A 25,018-nucleotide genomic window follows, 5' to 3' on the forward strand; every position below is an offset into this window, starting at 1 on the left:
GATGATGCTTTGTATCTTTCCTGGACAACTCTCACTTGACCCTGTTTCTCTCTTGTTTTCATATTCAGTGGCTCTCTTGACTTCTTTCCTTACTGTTTTCTCTGACTTTCTCCAAACTTTGCCTCTCTGTTTCTTCCATGTTTGAGAGCGTGTGTGTGTGTATGTGTGTGTGTGAGAGAGAGTGTGTATATGAAAGAGTATGTATATGTTTTAAAGGCCACATATAGAAGAGAATTCAGTTTTCAATCTTCAAGCCAGCCAGCCAGCTTAGTGCCTAAAAGGATGTGACTCAAACACAGAGAAAAATACTTCCTTCTAGACTTTTAAGGAATTTAATTAAAATCTAATTAAAAATTTAAAATATATATGTAACTAATTAAAACGGTAAGTTCATTTGCAATAAAAATTAATAAAATACTTCCAATGACTTAAAAAGAGATTGTTTCCTAACTTGTTTTTGTAACTAATCAAGGAAACCTTTAAAATTAATGAATTTTTTAAGCCCTGTCTTTGGGCAAGTCCTGGAGAGACTCTAGTAATTGATATGTAATTATAATAAGATGTCACTATAAGATTCATGGAAAACAAATGGACATTGTGGTTGACTTCTGGTATGACCATGACAGAGGACATAAAGGCCCAATAATGATGACAATTTAGCTACCATTTATAAAGCATCTACAAGAGACCAGGTGTTTTATACATATTATCATTGTTATAAACCTTAATATGTATTGTAATCATTAACACAACCTACTGGGCATAATTATCTCCATTTTATAAATGAGAGCAACTGAAGCTCCAGAAGGTAAATAACCTTTCTTGCTCTAGGTCACATAGCAATAAATTAGTAGAACAAAGATTGAACTAAAGTTTGGGTGGATCCACGACCTGTGCTATTGCTAATTGCACCATGATGCTTCAGTGGTTGCAAATTGGAATGTTTACTATTGTTTACTTTTTTACTTCCTATGAATGCTCTATACTCCAGGGCAACAGTCCCCTCATGTGTGTATCAGTTGCACACCTTAATTAAAATGTTAAGTTGCTATGTCCAGCACCTCTAGAGAAGAAATTAGGGGAAAATATGTAATGTGTGTGTATGTAATTATAAAGGACAACTTTTACTCTGTTCTTTATTTCTCCTTTTCTATCTGTATCTATTCCTTTATGTATACTTTGCATAAACACACACACACATATATGTGATCCAAAAACGAGTGTTAGGGAGGTAATACGATTTATTATCATCACTTATAGCACCTACTATTGAGCACCTACTAGGGGCCAGGCTCTTTACATTAATTGTTTATAATCCTCACAATACCTTTGTGAGTTATGATGTTACCTGTATTTTATAGATGAAACAGAGGCTTATGAAGGTTAGCTGACTTTCCAAAGGCCATATGACCAGTATATAGTAAAACCAGAACTTGGACTCAGGGCCTTCTAACTCTAAAATCTGCATATTTCCATTCTTTGGGGAAGCAGAATAGCATGTCCTGTAGAAGGATTTACAGATACTTAGTTCTCATGTCAGACTGGTTGCAAACACAGGGCCCCACTACTTTAAAAACAGGCTGTGGAACCTTCTCAGCTTCCCATCTGTAAAATGGTGATGATAAGAGTATTTCCTCAAAGATGCTAGAAGAGCCAGATTAATAAATAGGCAAAACTTCGCAGAGTGGCTGGCACATACTTGTCTCTCAATCAATGTTAGGTACTGTTTTTATTCTATTTAGGTGTTCTTATCATTCTACTGGGCTGTTTGTCACCAAAACTCAGGTTGGTGGAGAGAAGAAATTGAAAGCCACTGCTTCTAACCACCTACTGGATCCTCTGTGTGTTTGGCCACACTAGCTCAGTTCCCCTGAACCTTTCCTAAGACCTACAGTCAGCAGGACTTTATTTCCTTCTTTTCATCTGGCCATAATTAGATCATGAAAGAAGGTGCTGTAAGAGTGACATGCAGCCCCTGGGCACCCATGAGACGCCCTCTCACAAGGCCCTAAGAACATCCTGTCAGAGGAAGGAAGGCCTTTTCTTTTCAGCTTCATTAGCATGAAGACAAGCTTGCTTCTTCCTTGTGGTATGGGTGTGTTTTCTGGGGGAAACAGCAGGAAAAACGGAACATGAGAGCATTGAGACAGAAGTTAGAACTCAAGAATAACCACCCTTCAAGATAAAAAGCCAGATTTTCCATTATTTGCATTTATTGTTGGAATCATTGTGTCTTTAAATCTTCTCACCTTCATCAGTTTTCCCATTGATTTCTCACTTGGAATATCCATCCCTTCAGCCTGCAAAACAAAGCTCTTTAAAAGGGCTCTGTAGGGCTTCCCTGGTGGCGCAGTGGTTGAGAGTCCACCTGCCGATGCAGGGGACACGGGTTCGTGCCCCGATCCCGGAAGATCCCACATGCCGCGGAGCGGCTGGGCCCGCGAGCCATGGCCGCGGAGCCTGTGTGTCCGGAGCCTGTGCTCCGCAACGGGAGAGGCCACAGCAGTGAGAGGCCCGCGTACAGCAAAAAAAAAAAAAAAAAAAAAAAGGGCTCTGTAAATCTTTGAGACCAGCCACAGCTTATCCACACTGTATCTAAGCAATTAGTGTTGAGATTTGCTGGCTTCCAGAACAGATTTCAAAATCTAATGTCAGAAGCTTCTCTTCTGAAGACGTGATAGAATGGATCGGTTAGTATTTGTTTTTCATGTTAGATTCCTTTTTGTTTTCGTTTTTTATTAAATTGAGTCATACCTTAAAAGACACAGTTCTTATGTGCTCATTGCAATGAGTTTTGACAAGTTTTTACCTCATGTAACCACCACACGAAACAAGATATAGAACATTTCCATCATCCCAGAAAGTGCTTTGAAATGCTCTATTTCCTGTTTTATGCCCCAGCTTTTTGAGCCTTGGGAGATCTTTCTTTGCCAAACTGCTCTGCCACCCCACCTTCAGAGGGCAGCTGCCTTAGCCCTTTCAGAAGTAGCTGAATGCCATGGAGGGGTTTCTCTCTGCTCTCCTGCCCTGCTTCCCATCTTAGAAAAGTGGCTTTCTTGCATTTGATGGAGACTCTGTGTCTAAGAGGGGTTTCTCTCAGCTCTTCTGTTGAATCTCCAGGCTTTTCTAAACTATCTGTGCATTTGACAAAGACCATTAGAAAGTTTGGTGGGCGGACGGACGCAGGCTTTGTCGACACCTGAGGCTCCACAGAATTCCAACGTGTCACCCCAGACTACAGGCAACCATTAAAAATTCATTAAAGATTTGGCTTATTTCTCCATCCCTCCATCTACAGTGCATTTATCTTCCACCTGCTACTCTGCCAGGGATGAGGCAGCCATGGATCTCTTCTCTCCTATGAAGGTCTTGTAACTGGAATTTAGTTTATTTAGGTTTCTTTGCATCCTCATCTCACTGGTGTAATTTTTAAAACTAGGATTTTATAGCTTATCCTGCTTGCTTTTGTTGTTAGGTTGGGACAACTAACAGTCTCCTGTAACTTTCTATATCTTTTTTTTTTTTCCGGTACGCGGGGCTCTCACTGCTGTGGCCTCTCCTGTTGTGGAGCACAGGCTCCGGACGCGCAGGCTCAGTGGCCATGGCTCGCGGGCCCAGCCGCTCCGCGGCATGTGGGATCTTCCCGGACCAGGGCACGAACCTGTGTCCCCTGCATCGGCAGGCGGACTCTCAACCACTGCGCCACCAGGGAAACCCAACTTTCTATATCTTAATCATAAGTAAACAACCAATTAGTTTTGGTATTTCACAACAGTATACATAACTACAGTCACAGGTTACATACATCCTGTAGACCATAAAGTAAGATTGCAGATCACTGCAAGTCTGGCTTACCCACTGCAGGGAAAAAGTCCTAAATGAGTACATTAACTACTTAACCTTGAGACTTTTATTTGTAGCATTACCCTCATTTATATATATGTTTATATATAAATATATGTGTGTGTGTGTGTGTGTTTAAAGGCTTATATTTTACCAGTTGATACTCAAAGAGAGCAATGTAGACTCTTCAATTTTTATTTTTGAATTTTTTTGCTTATTGTATTACCCAATGAAGCATATCATGATAGTCTACATGGAGATGCTGTTAATCATGGGCCCAAGGCCTGTAACAGTCTCATAAACACCACTTGGCAGTCAGACATGGAAGTAAAAGTGCTTTGATTTGATGTACCTTCAGGGTGATTCTAGGAGCTAACATTCATTTTCATGGGAAATGGAATGTCATATTAATCTTCTTGTGCATAGCATCCTTGTGATTTTCTCTCATTAAGAAAGTGAAGTGCAAAAACTATTCTGTCCTTAAATCTCCTTAAAGAGTACATGTTCCTACTTTTAAAAATATTATGGAAAATTTAAAACATGCACTAAAATAGAATAGTACAATAAATCCTCACATGTACACATCACCTAGCTTCAATGACTGTCAAAATTTTTCCCGGGCCTCCCTGGTGGCACAGTGGTTGAGAGTCCGCCTGCCGATGCAGGGGATACGGGTTCGTGCCCCGATCTGGGAGGATCCCATATGCCGCGGAGCGGCTGGGCCCGTGAGCCATTGCCGCTGGGCCTGCGCATCCGGAGCCTGTGCTCCGCAACGGGAGAGGCCACAACAGTGAGAGGCCCGCATACCGCAAAAAGGAAAAAAAAAAAAAAAAATTTTCCCACTGCCTCTCATATATACCCCACTTTTGTCTTTGCGGAGGCTACTATGGTGTTTTAAATTTTAAAATTAATCCTTCAGTATACATTTAACTTTTAAGATTTATAAACATATTCACTCAATACAAATAGGGTCATCCTCTAGAAAATGAGATCCATAAAAATAGGTGGAAATCTATTTTCATGAGATTGACCTCAGTTAAGACCATCAGCAACTTGGTCCCATTTCCTTTGCACCTTTTTTCTCACTACCCATTTACACAGACACTCTGCTCTGGTCCAGTCACTGTGAGTTCCTCCTCATGGTGAGCATTCAATAAGTGGTGCCTAAAGGACTTACTGGATGAATGAATGAAGCATCATATGTCCCCGAATCCACATCTTTGCTCATGGTGTCTCTCCATCTAATGCTTTACCTCTTTGTTTCTGCCAATGCAGAAAGAAATATACACCCAAAGTCTGTCACTTTTATTCCCCTCTTCATTGGCTTTTGTTACTCTCTCCGTCATTCCTTTCTAGTTTTGTTGTCCTGCCACACTTCTTCCTACTGCCTTTTGAGTATGAGAGTTCTACAAAGACCAGTTCTTTTTTCAAGGTGCAGTTTAACTTTTGTTTTCCTTGTGCTCAGTGAAATTAATCAGTCCCTCTTCTGATCTAATCATCTCTGTACCATTCATTTAGACACTTGCTTTTGCTGCCTTGAATTTTTAGTTAATATTTAAGTGGACATATTTTATTTCTCCAATAAAACTTTTAAAAGTTGTTGCTTTTATTCTTCTTTATTGTTCCCTTACAGCTTATCTTAGTTAGCCATGTAATTGGGGCCCAGTGCATTTTCTGTTTTCTTTTGGCCACATTTTTCTACTTTCTCTTTTGTTACTCAAAATAGCCTATATCACCAGAGTTAGAAAAAAAAATAGGGTCCCAATTACATTTGAATTTCAGATAAATAATGAACAATTTTTTTAGTGTTAAGTATGTCCTACATATTACATAGGACATACTTATACTAAAAATATTATTCACTGTTTATTTGAAATTCATATGTAACTGGGAATACTGGATTTTACCTGACGATCTAAGTTGAACTTTTTTTACTTTAGTTTTGTTCTCCAGATAGAAAGAGTAGTTACACTGATAGATATCTTCCTTAAATATGTCAAATATTTGTGTCTTGATGAGTGATTTCGTTCATTCATTTAACAAACATTTCTTTTGGCGCCTGCTGTATCCTAAATTGAATTCTGCCCCTGTCTTTGCTCTTCTTTCTTATTTTTTGGTGACACACAGTCCCTTTGGTCTGCAGGCGTTATACTTTTGTCATTTCTGGCTTTTACCCATCCTGTCCAAAGAGACCAAATCCTTGTCAATCTCCCTTTCTCTCTCTGCATCTTAATCTTTCACCTTCCTTCCTCCATTCTTGTTTTTCCCAGCACCCCCTTTTTCCTTCCATACCCATAACTGGGTTCTTTCTCATCCACCACAAGCATCTCAAAAGTCTTTACCAGCCCTAAAGAACTTGCCTTGATCCTGTAATGCTCGCATGCTCTAGCCTTTCCTTTTGTTACTGTATTTCTTAAAAATTGTCTGAAATTGCCATTTCAGTTTTTCATCCTCACATATTTCTCAACTCATTTCCCATATTTGAACTCCCCTCAAGAAATTACCAAAAATATTCTAGTCACAGAAAAAGCAATGAAAATAAATCAATGGATTTTGTTCAGTCTTCATCCCTCATTATCATTTCTGCAACATTAGACCCTTATCAACCCTCCCCCACATTTACTATTTTCTCGTCCTTTGATTTTCAACATTGTGATTGTACTTTTCCTTTTACCCATCACTCTCAAAGTCTTTTGTGGTGTTTTTACTTCCATTACAGGTACCCTAGATGTTTTACACTCGTTTCTTCTAGCACACTTTCCCTTTGTAGTTTTATTAAATTTTATTACTCCAGTGATCAACTCTTTGCAGCTGACTCCTTAGTCGATGTCTCCAAACTTGACATCTCTCCTAGATGCAGGTCACCAGACCCATTGGACATCTCTCTGAGCATTTGCACCTTATAACACTGATGGTCTCATTGAAGGGAGCTACAGTGTGCTTGCAATAGAAGGTTAGAAACATCATGAGAATTAGAGATCATGTGCTGTGAGAGTTCTGACAGGCAAAGAGGACTTCTGAGATTATATTCCCAACTGTCTTGTTATTAAAGTTCTGATTTAATCACTTAAATCCTGTGCATAGACTTTTGAGGAATAAAGATCAAAGCCATAGAGAAATGAGAATCACCTATAAGGAGTAAAGGACAGAGTGGCGAGATAGAAGTCTCCTGCATTAAGCTCAGAGGAGACAATGGTCGCTTGAACAAGAGTGGTAGCCATAGTTACGGGTGAGATGTGACGTATTTTAATATAAAGTCTTCACCATAAGAAAGAAAAGAATTAACAATGACTTCAAGGTTTTCTGTTCTTAGAATCGAGGAGGATGAAGTTGCTATTAACAGGAATGGGCAAGACCTTAGGGGGAGCAGGTTTGAGGAAGATTAGCAGTTAGTTTTTGAACATGGTTAAGTTTAACATGCCTCTGAGGATGTAAGTACGGATGTAGAATAGTTTACTAAGAAGTAGGTACAAAAGGATTAATCTTTCTTTGAATTGGAGAACATTTGCTGAGGGGTTAAGAAATCACTGTTAATCCTGAAAGCAGGAAGTTGCTCTTAGAGTGAATGAAAATTGGAGTGTGGTTGAAATACACAGAGAATGTCATATTAGGCGGGCAGAATTATCTCAGTTATAACAACATGAAGGCAATACTTCTGAAGCTTCTTTGCATCACTGCCTCCTTTGAGGTTCTAATGATATCTTTGGTCGCTCTTCCCAGATAAATGTACATACACACAATGTTTTACATATTTCAGCGGATTGAGGGATTTCTTTCTTCTTCATGTCACTTGACATCTATGCTGGATGTGTCCAACACAGTATTTCCTTCTTTCAGGAACCAGTGTTATTTGGTTGTACATTTTCCACCATGACTTACTGAACTGTAAACAGAGTAGTTTTCATGTGAAGGATACTATTCACTTTAGAGCATTTTCCAAAGTTAGGATCACAGTGATCTTCATGGTACTCTTTTACAGCTATTTAAGTAAAAAGTCCTATTTGTAGTTGCACAGGAAAGTGAAGTTACTTTTTTCTGTGTTCCAACTGAGTGGTGATAGAGTTGAGATTGAAACCCATGAGGGTATTTTCCCAGTCTGCTGCTTTGATACATGTTCAGTATTTCCATGAACTAAAGAAGAATCATTTACATCTTTTTGCTTATTCTATGACTGAATTACAAATGATCAAAACCAGAATTATTTACAGTGAATCAACCACCATCACAAACACTATTCATGAAATAATAAGTATAAAAGGCTGCCAAACAAAAATGTGTAATGTACTATTCTGATGAAATCATGAGATTTTTATTTAGTAGAATAACGTAAAGTAACATAGGAGTCCTAGACAAGAGATTAAACCACGGTAGGCACACTTTTTCTATGAAGAACCAGATAGTAAATATTTTAGGATTTGTGCGTCAGTCTCTGTTGAAATTATTCAACGCTGCAGCTGTAGCAAAAAGCAGCCATGAACTGTGTGTAAATGAATGAGCATGGCTGTGTTTCAATAAAACTTTATTTACAGAAACAGGTTGTGGGTTGTATTTTGCCAGTGATATGTTGTTTACTGACTCCTAGATTAAACTACTCATGGTAATTTTAGATAACTTTTTAATAAGAGATGGGTAGATAGATAAACAGATAGTGAATAGATAATTCTGCTCAGCACCAGCCTCCCTCCAGGGTTCACCTACTTTGCTTTAAAGCTGCTGACCTAAGGCTGCCTACATAGAAAACTTCTTGTGTCCACGAACATGGAGTAGATTTAAGTTTATTGAATGCAGAAGCTACACTTAGAACTTCTCTGTATCAGCACCCAGCCCAGAATGGAGCTGAAAATGATTAGTTGAATAATCGCCCCAATCAGTGGAATAACTTGACCTATCTGGACCTTTCTCCATTCTCATCCTTATGTTGACCTATCTGGACCTTTCTCCATTCTCATCCTTACTTCATGTCACATGCCCCTAACCTGTCGTTAGAGAACTCGGTGTGAAGAGAGCACAGCTTGGAGCAAAGAGTGCTGTCCGTGAAGATGATGACAATTTTAAAAATTGAAGTACAGTTAATTTGCAGTGTTGTGTTAGTTTCAGGTGTTCAGCAAAGTGATTCAGTTATATATATGTATACAAATCTATTCTTTTTCAGATTCTTTTCCATTATAGGCTATTACAAGATACTGAATATAGTTCCCTGTGCTATACAGTAGGTCCTTGTTGTTTATCTATTTTAAATATAGTAGGGTGTATCTGTTAATCTCAAACTCCTCTCAGACTGAGCTAGGATTCCAGAGAGGTGAGTCAGGAGCTGCTTTGCGGTAGCCAGGGAGCCAGGGACGTTGAGAGACAGAGAGACTCAAGGCCTCCTAACCGTGTAAAGGCAGAATAGCTCAGTTATGTCCGTTTTAATTACTGGGGTCCTGGGTAAATTTTACATGAAAAAGATGGTTCACTGATGATAAAAATTTAAAAACCATTAACTTCTAGCAAGTGGCAACTTGTATCAGCGCAGTTTTTGTTGTTTTTAATGTTTCCTTTACTTAGGTAAGGCAAAATTGACCTCTGAAGCAAAAGATGTTATTTCTACACAGAAGTATCTGTTTCATAGATAACAAAATGAGATATGTTATAGTAAAAATTGTATAAATTGATATATGTGATGATTAAATCATAAGCTAATTACCTAACACTGTACTTTTCATCTTTACTTATATACATCATTAATAATGAGTCATGCTTGGTCTTAATGTTTAGTTTACGATATGGATTTTGCCTGGAGTTTTACAGAATTAACATTCATTGATACCAGCTTATGCAGAATAATAACACTGAAATAACACAAATAATATAGATGTCTTTTCAGTGATTTTTAAGTAGAATTATTTTTAGCTAGAGTTTGTTTTATGGGAGTGGGAAACTGTGTGTTAAGATACAGATACTGAGATAAATACATGGTGCCTAAAGTTTTTATACTGAAGCCCTTAGTGAAAGATGGTGTTGGAGGCTGAAATTTCTGTACAATGACACAAAGAATCATTAGAGGCATACAAAAATGTGTTACTGGCATTTTAAGTTGATGTAAACAAGAAACCATGTTTGTCATGCACATCTGTATAGTTTTCACCTCAACCTGAATCTCTCTAAGAAAATCAATAAAACTGCCTGTTGGGGTTGTTTTAATGCAGCTTACCTCTTCTGGGAGCTGCAGCTATAAAGAAGGATTCTGCTGATATTAAAGTGCTGAAATTAAAGTGAAATTATGGTAAATTTTTGCTGGTTTTAAAACAAAGAAATCTGTTACCTGTTATGACCTCTAAACTTAAAAGGTATTATGCAAAAAATATCCATATGCAGAAATCTGAAAAGCAAAATGAGATGTGATTAATCACCTCTCAGAAACAGACTTTAACAAAAGAGTAATTGTGCAATTCAGCGGTTTACAAGTTGAAGCTAATATTTCAGGGAAAGATCTAGAGTTTTGGGGGGGGGTTCCTGACTTATATAAGAACTTTATCTTTTGAGCTCTATAAAAATATGAACTCTTTCTGGCCAGAGATTCTTCTTTTATGTGTGTGATCTTCTTTTATGACTAGATGACTTATATTAAGAGAATTCATGAATAGTAAAGGATATTGATGATGCATTTGGTGTGAGGGACAACTCTTGCCTCCAACGGACAGGAAAAGTTTTTCTTTCTATATTTCTTTGAAAGGTATTCTCAAATTACTCTTCTGTTAGCACATGACATACCCATTAGCCCTGCACCTAAGAGAAAATTCAACATCACGGCACCGGCAGATTCAGTGTCTGGTGAAAGTCTGCTTCCTTGTTCTAGACAGTCTTCTCATCATGTCCTCATGTGACAGAAGGAACAAGGAGCACTCTGGGGTCTCTTTTGTAAGGGCACTAATCCCATTCATGAAGACTCCACCCTCTTGACCTAATCACCCCTCAAAGGCCCTGCCTCCAAATACCATCACATAGGGGATAAAGTTTCATCATATGAATTTTAGGGGAGTCCAAATATTCAGACAGTAGCACCCCATTAGCGTTGGTCAGTAACTGGCTGCAAGAGGGCATAACCTTCCAGGTGAGGCTGCTCTTAAGCAGCAAAAGGCAGTTTTCTAGAGAAGGAGACAGCTGTGAGCTGATAGCAGCTAAAACTCAGCAGCTGGAGGATGGGTGCCCAGGCCTTATCCACTATGCTAGCAAAAGGATTCTCTTGCATATTGGAAACAGAAACAGGAGTGAGCTCCTGTCAAGAAGTACAGCACTGACAACATGACAGCAGTTCATGAACCAGAAGAAAATTTGAAAATTGACCTATGAGTTTGAGGCCATGTAACACAGGGCTAGAGATCCCATACCCAACTCCACAGCCCATCACAGCACTCTCCAATAATGCATTCTCTTGACACTGACTTGGAGTCAACAAGAAAAGCTGTATTTTATTAGGTTATGCAATTGAAAAAAGAAGAGATCTCCCAACATTTTTATAGTTTAGTTCCTGAAGTCACCGATCTCTATAGTTATTTAGAAAAGAAATAGCTCATTTGTGAAAGCGCTGGGTAAATTAGTTAACCAAATATAACCTTTAGAGCATTAACTCTATGGCCATCAGCTTGAAGCACAAGAATCTGTGCACTACAGAAATCAGTACTTTTTTTTTGTCTGCTTAGTGCAGCCTGTGGGATCCTAGTTCCCCAACCAGGGGTTGAACCCGTGCCCTCTGCGTTGGGAGCGTGGAGTCTCAACCACTGGATCTCCAGGGAAATCCCATCAGAAGTTTACTTTTTGAAAAACAGAGGTGTTTCAGAGAGTCTCACGTTTGGAGACTTAAGATATTATTGTGTCATATGGTAGTTCTATTTGTAGTTTTTTAAGGAACCTCCATACAGTATGCTAACACATATATATGGAATTTAAGGAAAAAAATGTCATGAAGAACCTAGGGGTAAAACAGGAATAAAGACACAGACCTACTTGAGAATGGACTTGAGAATATGGGGAGGGGGAAGGATAAGCTGTGACAAAGCAAGAGAGAGGCATGGACATATATACACTACCAAATGTAAGGTAGATAGCTAGTGGGAAGCAGCTGCATAGCACAGGGAGATCAGCTTGGTGCTTTGTGACCACCTGGAGGGGTGGGATAGGGAGGGTGGGAGGGAGGGAGACGCAAGAGGGAAGGGATATGGGAACAGAAGTATATGTATAACTGATTCACTTTGTTATAAAGCAGAAACTAATACACCATTGTGAAGCAATTATACTCCAATAAAGTTGTAAAAAAAAAAAGATATTATTGTGTCTTGGTTTACTCTCAGGAAGGTTCACAGGAAAGAAAGACTGTGGTTTGTTTCTGTTGAACAGATGGTTGATTGTAGGGTTGTAGCACAAACCAGGTAACGGATTGCGTCATTCTCATTGTATTTTCAATAATTGATAGCCTCCTGGCCCCCCTTACCTGTTATTCCATTAACACCTCCTCAGGTGTCACCTTCCAATGGTTTACCCTCAGGCTGTTTTACAGAGACCCTTAGCATAATTCCGTATATAGCCCATCAAGTATCAAAAGCTGCTTTTGTTGTGGCACAGTGTTCCCTAGAAAAATTTTCCTGTTTTTCTTCTTCAGCACCATAATGCTACCTTTGACTGGGCATTTCTGACGACGAAGGAGTGTTTGAAATATGGAGGAAAGCTCACGGGCAACAACTGTGGTTATGTTCCTGATATCACTCTCATGTCTTTCATCCTTTTCTTGGGCACCTACACCTCTTCTATGGCTCTGAAAAAATTCAAAACTAGTCGTTATTTTCCAACCACGGTAAGTACCTGAGCTTTAAGTAATTTTCATTGAATTCCCACTTTATTAACAATAATACAGCTTTACAAAATGAAAAAGGCACCTGTAATTCAACCTTTCCAATATAATTTTGTGCATTTAAAAAATTGCTTTCCAGTCTATGTCTATGTGCATACATATTCTTAATATAATTGTAGTCTAGCTTTGAAAAACCATCCAAGGATTTTGCTCACATAATTCTATCCTAAATTCTTAGTGTTGTAATTCCAACTGTACTGAAAAAAAAAGTGGAGTGTATTCTATACAAAAATGCACAAGTTAAGAAAAGACCTTCTAAATCCATAGTGTGTTTAAGTACCTAAGCCAAAACTCTTCATATTAATCAGGAATTTTGACATAGAACTCTTTGTTCATCAGCTGCACATGAGAGTAATTGAGTAGTTGAATCATGGACTGTAGGAGTAAACTTGAGCCGTGTTACACAAGTACTGGTGTAAGATATGAGTGTCATCTGAGCCAACCTTTCCTTCCCATAGTGACGAATGCCCTACTATGGAAACACAGATAATTGAGCTGAGTTGTGCAGACATCCTGTCTCCCATTAATATGCTTAGGTGAGCTCAAAGTCAAAACTGTGGTTCCTTGGGAGACTACAAGATAAGACCAACATTTAGTTAATGGCATTTTGTGTTTTTACCTGCAGAACGAAACTAATCCTTTGCTTTACAGTTCAGTTCTCACTGTTTAGGGTGTCAATACTTCTTAGTAATGTTGATTATACCTGATTTTTATCAATGAGCTGCTCTCTACAGCTGAAATCTCATGAATCTCTCCTCCTGTGTTCTGTGTAGAAGGAGCAGGAGAACTTTGGAAGACATGAGATGCAGTCGATAAAGTTCCTTTTCTTAATTCCTGGGAAATGAAACTGACAATTAATATATTCACTTTCAGCTAGGAAATTTTTTGACTCTCTGATATTCTTTTAAAATGGAAAATAAAGGGAAGGTTTGATGATTGTCTCAATCTGTTTGGGTGGCTATAACAGAATATCAGACTGGAGGGCTTATAAACAACAGAAATTTGTTTCTCACAGCTCTGGAGGCCGGGAAGTCCAAGATCAGGTGCCAGCATGGTTGGGTGAGAGCGCTCTTGCTGGTTCCTAGCCAGCACCTTTTCACTGTGCCCTCAGGAGGTAGAAGGGCTGGGGAGCTCTGCAGAGTGTCCTTTATAGGAACGCTAATGCCATTCCTGAAGCCTCCATCCTCATGTTCTTCCTAAGGCCCCACCTCCTAATACCATCTTCTTGTGGGTTAGAATTTCAACATATGGATTTTGGAGGGTCGCAACATTCAGACCACAGCTGTAATGAAATGTCTCGAGCTAGCTGGCCCAAAGAATGAAACATTTCCTCAAAGTGAAATGTAGGAAGAAGTGTTCAACTTTGTCTGCCTTAAATGGACATCACAAACTGGTGGTCCACAGGCAGAATTCAACCCCCAGACATTCTTTGTTTAGTTCACAGTTTGTAAACACACACATGCACACACATACACACTTGGAGGCTTAGGTGGAACCTGTCCTTTGCAGGTAGTTATTGTCCTCACAACTCTCTGTTGTCTAAGACTTGGCTGCTTCACACATTCAGATTAAGTGCATGTCCCTGAAGACATTTGAGCTTGTAACACCAGTTCACGTACTGGGAAATGTGCTTACTTGATCCACCTCTTCAGTGGTATATTACCTGTAGAACAGATTCCTGGGTAGAGGTCTTTGAGGATGATTTCTTCTTCTCTATTGAGGTTTTTCCTTCTTAATTATTAATTCATGGGGCATCTTTTTTTTTTTTTTTGGCTCACACTTTGGGAATCATCACCCTTTTTATATCTTTCATTTGCCGAAGTCTGATATTATTTAGGCATAGTAGTAGGTAGAAAAGTAGAAAATTTGTGAAGCACTTGTAAATCGTAGTTGGCAAATAATTTCAAGCTTAAGATGAATAGTGATGAATTTTAACTGTTTATGTAGATATCACCTTTTTTTCTCAGCAGTAATTCCCAAATTGATAATAGCTCTTTAGACTTAAAGAAATTGCCCCTTAGAAGAGCCCAAGCAGGTAATTTCTCAGACACTGATAAATGCTATTGAGAAATGTTGAAAAATGTTGAATATGTGAAAATAGAATAATGATAGCATTCTAATTACAATTCCTATTGAGAAGGTTCTCAGCATTGTTTACAATTGTTTACACAAATTATAAAATAAACAGGCAGGAGAAAATATATGTGATTTCTAAGGAGTAATGTTTAAGTGTGTAGGCTTTCACTCTATCATCTCCCCTACTCACTTCACATTTATAGCTAAATAATAATACATACATAAATTCATACACACATACATGAATAATAAGAGCATCTTTTTTCCCCCTCATTTGCCAAAACATGTTTTCATTTAAACTGTCATTTAAAAGGATGGTCTCTATAGGTAGGAGTACATAGGTTTATAGACTCTTATACTTGTATACTATATTCTACAATTAAAACATATGCTTAAACATGATAAGTTAGATAGTCCTTGACTACTGTGACAGTAATCAAGCCTAACTGTTACTGCTTCCTCACTTGCACCAACAATTCACGTGAAACCTCTAAAATTGCAAAATGCTAATACTGGATGGCAGTGTCCTTGCCGTACAAAATGTCCGATTCTCCTTTAACTTACACAGTCATTGCTATCTTGCACTGTCATTTCCAAACTTTTGCATGAGTTGTTAGTCGATGAAGACTGTAAACTGCTGGGAAACTGTTATACTTTTATTTTACTCCTCACATCAATTAGCACCAGGTTGGATGCAGGCTAGTACTCAATACTTGTTGACTAGTGGAAACCAGTCAAGTAGAGATAAATGCTGCCATTTATGGAAAGAGCACAGATGTAGGAACCCAGAAGCCGTAGATGCTAGTGCGAGCACTGCCATTAACTAACAGTGCGCCCTTCGATAGCTAACTGCGGACTTTAGTCCACACGCATAAAGCGAGAGACTTAAAGAAATTAATAGATGACAGTTAACATCCTTTAAACTCTAGTATTCTATAATTTTAAAGAGAGTTTTCTGATTCTGTCTCCTAAAATAAGTTCTCTGTATTCAACTTGTGCTTATAGCAATGATCAGGACTTACAGATTCCCAAAAGTTCATTATCTTCTCCATCTTTATGCCAGGTCTGCTTTTGAAGCTGCTGCCAACCTCTCTCTGTGGATGATCCACAATCGCCGTGTAGCGAATTCAATACGTGGGGTTGTCTTTCCACAGTGGAACGTCCTTATCTTCTGGTACTCCTTACCTCAGCTAATAATATCACCTCTCTTCACGCCACCCAAGATCAAAATCTTAAAATCATACTTGGTGTATCAGTCAGAGTCCCAGCAGGAAGCAAATTATACACTCACATTAGGATGGTCTGAGGGGTTTAATGAAAGCATCATTTGCAAAGGTGAGATCAGGTTTAGGGAAACCGCAAGGGAGAGTGTAGTGTCTGGTAGCAGTGGCACTGTTACTATCCCTCACTCAAAGGATGTGGAAAAGAAGTGGTTGCTGGAACCTGGGGAAGACAAAATGGTAGAGAGAGCTTTCCTGAAAGGCCCCATGACTTTGGATTTAGCCAGTCTGAGGCAACCTCAAAGGGGTATAGCTTTGGGAATCAATGCTCTGATCTCTCTCTTCCCCCCATGGCCTGCCCAGGCTGAATGCTTCTGGAATCTGGAGAGCAAGTGAGCCTATTGTAGACCACACAGGTCAGCCTCCCAAGGCAGAGAGCCTGGTGGAGAAAAGTAGAAATGGATCTGGTATGATAAAAGATGATATCCATCGTATTTACCTTTCCAGGTTTTTCTTTATCAAGTTAAACTCGTCAGCCCCCTCGATTATCCTGCTATAATCGCTCCCCTTTATATGTACACTTATGTTCCCCTAGTTCAGTCTCTCATTGCCTTTGCCTAGACCAGGGTTGGTTATCCACTCTTCCCCTCCCTCATGAAGCCACTGGCGGTCCATAAGTGTGAGCACTTAAGGTGAAACAGTTTGCCTTTGCTAGCCTGTGCATCAGGAATTTGATTTGTCTATCAGGCACTTGCAGAGAGCCCTAATGCTCTGTGGAGCGTGGTGGAGTACAGTACCCCACTGACTGCCCGCTTTGTGCTCCATCCCTCTTAGAGGGGTGCATTAGTCTGTTATCCCATACATTTACTCTTCTGTTACATCGGCCTCAAGTCTTTCGCCAGTGTTTTGGCATCAAAACTTCCTGAAGGAGCATCACAGCATAATCTATGATCTTCTGTGGCAGATGGCCTGGGGTATTACCAGAAAATGTTCTTCCAGAGTCCCCTACCAACAAGTGGTGGTGCTCATGGAGCAGAGATGCCATCACTGCAATATGTAGTGGCCAAATGAAAGCAGTCAGCTTAAAGATGGAGCAGGGTTGTGATTAGTAGAATTCATAAAGCCACAGAGCCTCTGAATTAGGCAGAATTATTGATAACTTTAATATAGTCAGGTGCAGTGTGGCTGGTTGATGTGTGTAAGTGGCATGAAAATGTATTTCTTAAGGATCTACCTAATTTCCTCTTTTTCCTCCCCTTGGAAAACGTAAGAGTTCTAACACTCCCATGAATTGATGTAATGGTAAGATTCTTTAATATCCTCCTGGTTGTTATTGTTATTTAAATAGAGAAGATCAGTAAGTGCCAGGTACCATTAATAGCTTTGGCAACTTCTATGGTTTATTTAGATAACATTTGAGCAGAATGTTCTTTGATATCCTTCTTAAAAAAATAACAGTATTCTAAATTCTATAGTTAATTAGTATATTCATTCAATATTGAAAAAAATTATTTTGAGTCTCATGTGTGCTTGATACCACGCTGGATGGTAAGGATACAAAGACAAGTAATTCATGGGCCTGGAATATAGAGGAACTTAATATGTATTTGTTGAACAAGTTAGATTTTTTGAGTTTTTAAATGAGATGATTCATTTTGATCCTTCTGCCCTATTCATGCTTACTGTCTACTGTAGGATCACACTTTGGTGACTTCATGTGACCTAAGTAAATTGATGGTGGTCTTTGAGGAACTGGCTTTATGGGTGAGAAAAAAACACAATGAGCATTTTAGTTAGGTGACACGTTAGTTTTTATCCATATAAAACACAGTTTAGGATTCTACAATTAGCTGTATTTTTGGAACCATGATTCTTAGTTGTCCTTTTGGCCTGTGACAATTCTGTTAATGTTGGATGTGTTTAGTTTATAAACAACTCTTTACAAGAATCAGGTAACATCCCTACTCTGTTTTCTTTTTCTCTCAGAAATTTTTTTGGTGAATGGTAAAAACTATCAAATTAAAACAAATAATGTATCCAAACATGAGGAAGAAATAGTGGGCCTTTATTCTTTGTCCCATCCTAGTGTTAATAATACTGGGTGACATTTGGCTGGTTCTTGCAGAAACATCAGACCACATCCTGCCATTGAAGCTCATTTGGAAAATGACTTTGCTTGTCAGTGAAAGGGAATCAGATTTTCAAATTCTTGTGTTATTTTGTACCAAGGAAAATAATTTTTAAAGTCAAATTTGTTTTTAATTCAAAACTCACATTCATATTTTTTTTCTTAAGAATGACAGAGGGATATTAGGTTCTGAACACAGCCCAATCTGTTCAACATTCAACAAAGATTACAAATACTTAAGTTTTTGTGGATGTATAACAAAAAATACAGTCAACCTGAATTGAGCCCAAAGAAAAAAAAAGGTTGGGAGCATTGTTTGGCCAAAGTGTTTTTGACAGTTTTGTTTGTTTGCAAAGTCCCTTTTGCCGTGTGATGTGAGAGGTTTTAATGGCAGTATAGAGGTAGTCTGTGGACAGAAGTCATTTTGACCATGGTACCTTGTTGGTCAGAAGCACCATAGAAAAGTCACCAGCATTGAAATCTATCCATTAACACAAAATGATCTCCTGCTCTATTTCTAGACTGTCTCATTTATACATATGACTTACCAGTTCTTTTTAAATTTAAAATTTTGTACCTTAATGTAAATTATAAAACCACCTTCCTTTTTTTTTTTTCTTTTTTTTTTTGCGGTACGCGGGCCTCTCACTGTTGTGGCCTCTCCCGTTGTGGAGCACAGGCTCCGGACGCGCAGGCTCAGCGGCCATGGCTCACGGGCCCAGCTGCTCCGTGGCATGTGGGATCCTCCCGGACCTGGGCGCGAACCCGTGTCCCCTGCATCGGCAGGCAGACTCTCAACCACTGCGCCACCAGGGAAGCCCAAAACCACCTTCCTTTTAAAGCCCTTTATTGTAATGGTTTTGGGGGGATATATCGAAGAAGACCCTATTAGACGATCAAGAAATTTTGACAGTTGGGTCTTATTCAGTAATTTTAGTATTAGGACTTTGAATACCGTCTAGTCCATCGTTGCCTCTTCATTTCTGACAAGCACTCATCTGTGGGCTGCGCGAATGCTTCCCGGAACAGGAACTTCACATCTCCGAAGGCATTCCTGATGGAAACGCAAATCTGCCTTTCCACAGCCTCGTCCTTGGGGTCCGCCGTTGCCCTCGAAGCTACACAGAACAAGTTTAGTCTTTCTTTCCTGTGACAGATTTCACATATTTGAAGGCAGTTTCTCCCTACAACTTCTTTAGGCCTCCTATCATTTTGTATGAGATGTGATTTCTGGACTCCTATTCCACTGGTCATCCTTCTCTGAGTCAGCTCCAGATTTTCAGTTTCTACTTAGAATATAGTGACCAGATTGGGACATAGTATTTCCCAGGTGATTTACTCATTTGCTTCTGGCACTCACGCATTTGGGTCTTTTGTTCTACTGCTCAGTTTGAGGCAGAATAGAGGAAGAGGCCCATGACTGCTAAAGTCTCCTTAGCTTCCCTGCTGAACCACTTGATTAGGCCTACTCCCCTCTGTTCCCTGCTTGGAAAAACAATTTTTTTTTTTCTAGTAGACTTTCACTGGCTCTAAGCCCCTCCTAGATAAATTGCCCAATCCAATTCCCTTCTTCGTTCCCTGAATTTCTCTGACTTCAGAGCTTATGGCATTAAAATCCTGGAGTCTAAATCAGACTTTCCTTTTATTGAATTCTAATTATAGTGGGTATTATTGATTCAAAATACAGTGTATTATGATTGCTGTACTGATATTAATGCTTATTTCTTTTATAGTGCTGTATAGCATTGGCCATGGGGGAGGTGGATCAAATTTTAAAACTTTCATAGTATTTTGTGCCTTTTCATGACTGCCAAAGACACATTTGTCTGACACACTTTTTTTTCATCTAGAATAAATGCGTTTTTACACTGTTGTTTAGCATTTTCCAAGCATGGCGATCATGCGAGGAATCGACATCCTGAATTAATATTTATTGAGAACCCACAGAGTGCCTGCTGCTGTAGTTGTCTCTTTATAACAGCTCCATCCATTGAGAACTGCTCTGCAGGCTCACAGCCTTTCCCCCAGTTAATTTAGGAGCAGCTGCGGTCCTCGCAAAGTGAAAACCAGATATCCTCTGGGGCTTCAGAGGAACCCAATTCATTTTTTTCCCCTGTAAATTAACTAGCTTCTCACTGTTGGTGTCTCAATGATTATGACTCTCTTAATAACTAATACGGTACCATCCTTCATGAAGAGTATGTGTATAATAGATTTATTAGATGGTTATTTGAATTTCCCTTCCCATCCACTTAATTTCTTCTTTGCTTTGATAGTTTAAATATTTAAGCTGGTTGCTTTTTATTAGATTGAGATATTTTGTAATTCTGCAGAGGACAGAAATATTCTTCTCCTCTCCAATTTTATAATTAAAAAATGGTAAACAAAAATAAAAGAGCTCAAAACCATTCTGGTATATAAGAATCTTAGTTGAAACACGCTTTCCTTTTCCCCATTCATGAATGGAGGTAGGAATTATTATATGTCATAGCACATCTGTGTACCACTCCAAAAAAACCAGCAAACATTTTTATAGTTAGTCCTTGATATATATGAGTTAACTTGTGTTTCATTTAGATTGTGATAGTTTATATTCCTAGGATATTGAAGTGTGAGCCTAGAGACACTTAGCATTTGATTGGATGGACCCATTAGTTATGATGTTTGTCCAAGCTAATAAAGTTGAGGCCTCTGAATCCACAGGATTGGGCATGAAATCTTGTGGGAACAGTTTTCTCATGAAAACTTTGGCACTTCTAATCATTACCAGTAATAGCTAGTAGGGAAGTAGGGACTATGGGTTTCTAATTTGATTTCTTTATTTATATATTGACACATAAAAGGGTACTGTTTTGGAGTTTTTGCAAGAGATGAAGTTTGATGAAAAGGGAAGATAAAATAAACTAAAAACTGAAAGGAAATTCATACATGTTTCTTTTGCTAAATGTGTTTGGAAAGGTAAGAAGGACCCAAATAGAGTGATTCTTACTTCCTTAAAGCCAGACACCACGCTCCTGTACCTGGGTCCTAGAGTATATCTAGTAAGCTTGTATACTCAGTGCTTGACATTTTTCAGGCAGTTCAAGTTAAAGTTTAATTTTAGTACAGGGTAAGACCTGAAGAGCCTGCTAAAATAGCACCCCTACCTGCCTTCACTAATTAGAAGATTTAGAGTTGAATACAAAAGTGGCCTGGGAAAAATCAATTTCCTTGACTATGAAGTTCAAACCAGATCCACTATCTTAGAAATGAATGTCTTATAATAAACACTCTCCAGGAGTGATTCCTGATCTACCTGAACCGTATTGTACAATTTAAGGGGAAGAAAGGGGAAATAGTAGTGAGTATAACTGTACAGAACATATCACCCTAGCTGTGATTTTTAATGAGGTCAAGCAATATTATTAACAGAGTATCTTTTTATTCCCCATACATTTCAAGAAATTAATCCTAAATTATTAGCATTTGACTTTTTAGCTACTGTTATACCTATAGTATAATAGTACCACACTTGACAAGAATGCCATTGCCAAGGGGTTCTACCAAATTTATATATAATATAAATATATTATATATAAATTTGTGAAACTAATAATTAAACTTAAATAAACTTTTATTTTTTAAATTTATTTATTTAATTAATTTATTTTTGGCTGCATTGGGTCTTCGTTGCTGCAAGTGGGCTTTCTCTAGTTGCGGCGAGCGGGGGCTACTCTTCGTCTCTGTGCGTGGGCTTCTCATTGTGATTGCAGTGGCTTCTCTTGTTGCGGAGCATGGGCTGTAGGCGCGTGAGCTTCAGTAGTTGTGGCTCACAGCCTCAGTAGTTGTGGTGCACGGGCTTAGTTGCTCCGTGGCGTGTGGGATCTTCCCGGACCAGGACTTGAACCCGTGTCCCCTGTGTCGGCAGTCAGGTTCTTAACCACTGGGCCACCAGGGAAGCCCAAACTATCCGTAGTTTCCCGTGGCTGCTGTATCAAATTACCACAAACACGATGGCTTAAAACAGCACATTTACTGTCTTGAGATCTGGAGGTCAGAAGTCTGAAATATATCTCAACGGGCTAAAATCAAGGTGTTGGCAGGGCTGTGTTCTTTCTGAAGCCTCTGGGGGAGACTGTCTTTCCTTGCCTTTTCCAGCTTCTAGAGGCTGCCCACATTCCTTGGCTCTTGGCCCTATTCCTCCATCTTCAAAGCCAGCAGTGGCCAGTCAAGTTTTTCTCAGGCTACATCACTCTGACACGGATTCTCCTGCCTCCCCTTTTACTTACAGGGATTCTTGTGATTACACTGGACCTACTGGAATAATCCTGGATGGTTTCCCTAATCGCGAGGTCGTCTGATAAGTAGCCTTAATTCTGTCTGCAACTCTGATTCTCCCTAGCCGTGTAACATTACATATTCACAAGTTCCAGGAATTAGGTATCTTTAGAGGGGCATTACTCTGCCTTCTACATTATCTGACCTAAATTTTAACATGATTATTCTGGGTGATACCTTGGCAGTGTCCTCAAGTTGGTGAGTATAGAGACAGGAAGCAGGAACCATATGAGATAAAGTGGTGGTTTAGATAAGGGTGGGAATAGCAATGGAGGTGATGAGAAGAGACAGGATCCCAGATATGTTTTGAAGGTAATGTGCTGACCTGTTGGATGTAGGATGTGAGAGAAAGAGAAGAGTTGCATGGATAGTCCAAAGTTTTGGGCCTAAGCGATAGGAAAAAAATAATCTGCCATTAATTAAAATGAAGAAAACTACTGAAAGAGCAGGTTTAGGTGCTCAGTTTATGGAAGGCTGAGAATGGCTCCTCTCCTAAGTAAAGAAGCAGCATTTCCCTGGTGCCTGGTAGTGATTCCAGTCAGGCAGATCTGTCCCCTAGAAGGGCCAGAGGTGCGGGCCCTAGGGGCATTTCTACCAAGAAATGGCCAATTGCTACCGTCTACTTCCCTTCTCCTGTTTATGGTGGGGAAAAGAAGGAGGAGCAGTGCCTTTTTAATAACCATTACCCTCTTTAGAAAGAACAACTTGTAGGATATCTGAGCTGTCAACAAGTTGGATCTGCTGAGTAAGGATTGGTAGGGTGATAAAGAAGAGAGAACTTCTTTTTTGCCTTGGCAGTGACCTCTGGTCTTGCAGTGATTCATGACCTACCAGACCAGAGAGGCTGCTGTAACATCTTAATGTACTCCTGAGCCTACTTCAACAATGACCGTCTCTTGCCAGACCATCCTGAGCTGCCCGTGTGAAAATTTACTTGCACAAAACTTAAGAAAATGGGTGTTTCCTCCCGTATTGAGCCCCTGGGAAGCATCCTTTTTCTGCAGGGATTCCAGATACTTCCAACCAAAATGAGCTCTGAGTAGCAGTTTCATATTATTACTGGGTTTTTATTTCTTGTTTCTTGGAATTCAAGATTTCTTTCAGAGACCTCCTGACAGTAGATTATTTAGTTATTCCAGTGGTTTCTGCAGCCAAAGAGGCTTTGTGGAACTTGAAATAACCTGAGTTAATGTATATTAGGAGACTTTGTGATGCTGCAGGTGCTATGCTAAAAAGCACTTTCATGGCTTATCCTGTGTAATTCTTATGACAGACCGATGAAGTTGTAGGGATTATTTTGGCTACATTTTGCAGTTGGAGTAATTAAAGCTAAGAAAGGACAAGTATTTACAAGTAGGAAATAATGGTACTGGAGTTCCAACCCAGGTAATCTGACTATAGAAACTGTGCTTCTAACTGCTGTACTATATGTTTTCCCCAAATTGATCCCTGCCATCTATTTGTGCTTGGTGTTAAATTGCCCCTAAAAGTCCCATAGGTGGCTCTCTGCTCCTCTGTGTGTACGTCTCCAGAAAGCTAAACCAGTCCTCCAAGAGGGAAAGGAACTTCTGGCCAAATGGCCGTCTTTGATCCTGCTGCTAGTACCCAAGGCTCCTGATACCTGGTCACGGTCAAGAGTTGAGCACTACCGGGCTTCCCTGATGGTGCAGTGGTTGAGTGTCCGCCTGCCGATGCAGGGGACACGGGTTCGTGCCCCGGTCCGGGAAGATCCCACATGCCGCAGAGTGGCTGGGCCCGTGAGCCATGGCCACTGAGCCTGTGCATCCGGAGCCTGTGCTCCGCTACGAGAGAGTCCACAACAGTGAGAGGCCCGCATACTGCAAAAAAAAAAAAAAAAAAAAGAATTGAGCACTACCATGTCCTTCACGCCCACATCGCCAAGTAATTCCATTCTCCACTTCAGTTTCTATTGAACACCTGATTGCAGTAGTCCTACTACTCTTTCCAAAGTCCCTCTGTCCTGAGAATTGTGCAGCCACTCAGCCCATCACTGATCTCTCTTCACCTAGCAGCACCAGAAAGCTGACTGCTTACTCTGAGATTACGTGATCACTGCTGAATAAATCCTGATTTCGTTTAGGAGCAGCCTTCCTCGTGTATGACTCGACTGTGAACTTCATGAAGACATGGATTGTGTCTGTTTTGTTTACTGTGGTATCCCTAGTGCCAAGCAAAGTATTAGGTACTTACAGTTGGCCCTCCGTTTTCACGGAAGCAAAAGCCGTGAATACAGAGGGCTGAATGTGCTAAGTAAATTTTTGTTGAATGATCAAATTATGCACAACCATGTGTACATACCTTACAAGGAAACTCAGCTGTCTGTGCTCTAGTAATGCTCGTCAGCCATTGTCAGTGCCGCTAGACACCTCAGAGGAACCGCCAACCAACTAAATGGTCCCGTGTTCCACTACTGACTCAGAAATGGCCATTCTGCACCCACTCCATGGGAAAGGTTTGGGTTTAATGCACTCCCATAAAACCCAGCCCTTGTCCTGACCAGAGGCAGCTACTTAGGAAGTTTAGGTG

At 39.7% G+C, this 25,018-nt stretch overlaps 1 protein-coding gene across 2 annotated transcripts in view; it reads left to right on the plus strand.

The window, feature by feature from the left end:
* The window catches only part of SLC4A4 (solute carrier family 4 member 4), a 305,356-nt gene that overhangs the window by 241,912 nt on the left and 38,426 nt on the right, over positions 1 to 25,018 (plus strand). For both annotated transcript variants that reach the window (XM_060092522.1, XM_060092530.1), the window contains exon 15: positions 12,482 to 12,673. In XM_060092522.1, the coding sequence (XP_059948505.1) occupies positions 12,482 to 12,673 (192 nt within the window). The remainder of the gene's footprint in view (positions 1 to 12,481; positions 12,674 to 25,018) is intronic.

Source organism: Mesoplodon densirostris, chromosome 1 (assembly GCF_025265405.1).
Source record: "Mesoplodon densirostris isolate mMesDen1 chromosome 1, mMesDen1 primary haplotype, whole genome shotgun sequence".
Taxonomy (NCBI): domain Eukaryota; kingdom Metazoa; phylum Chordata; class Mammalia; order Artiodactyla; family Ziphiidae; genus Mesoplodon; species Mesoplodon densirostris.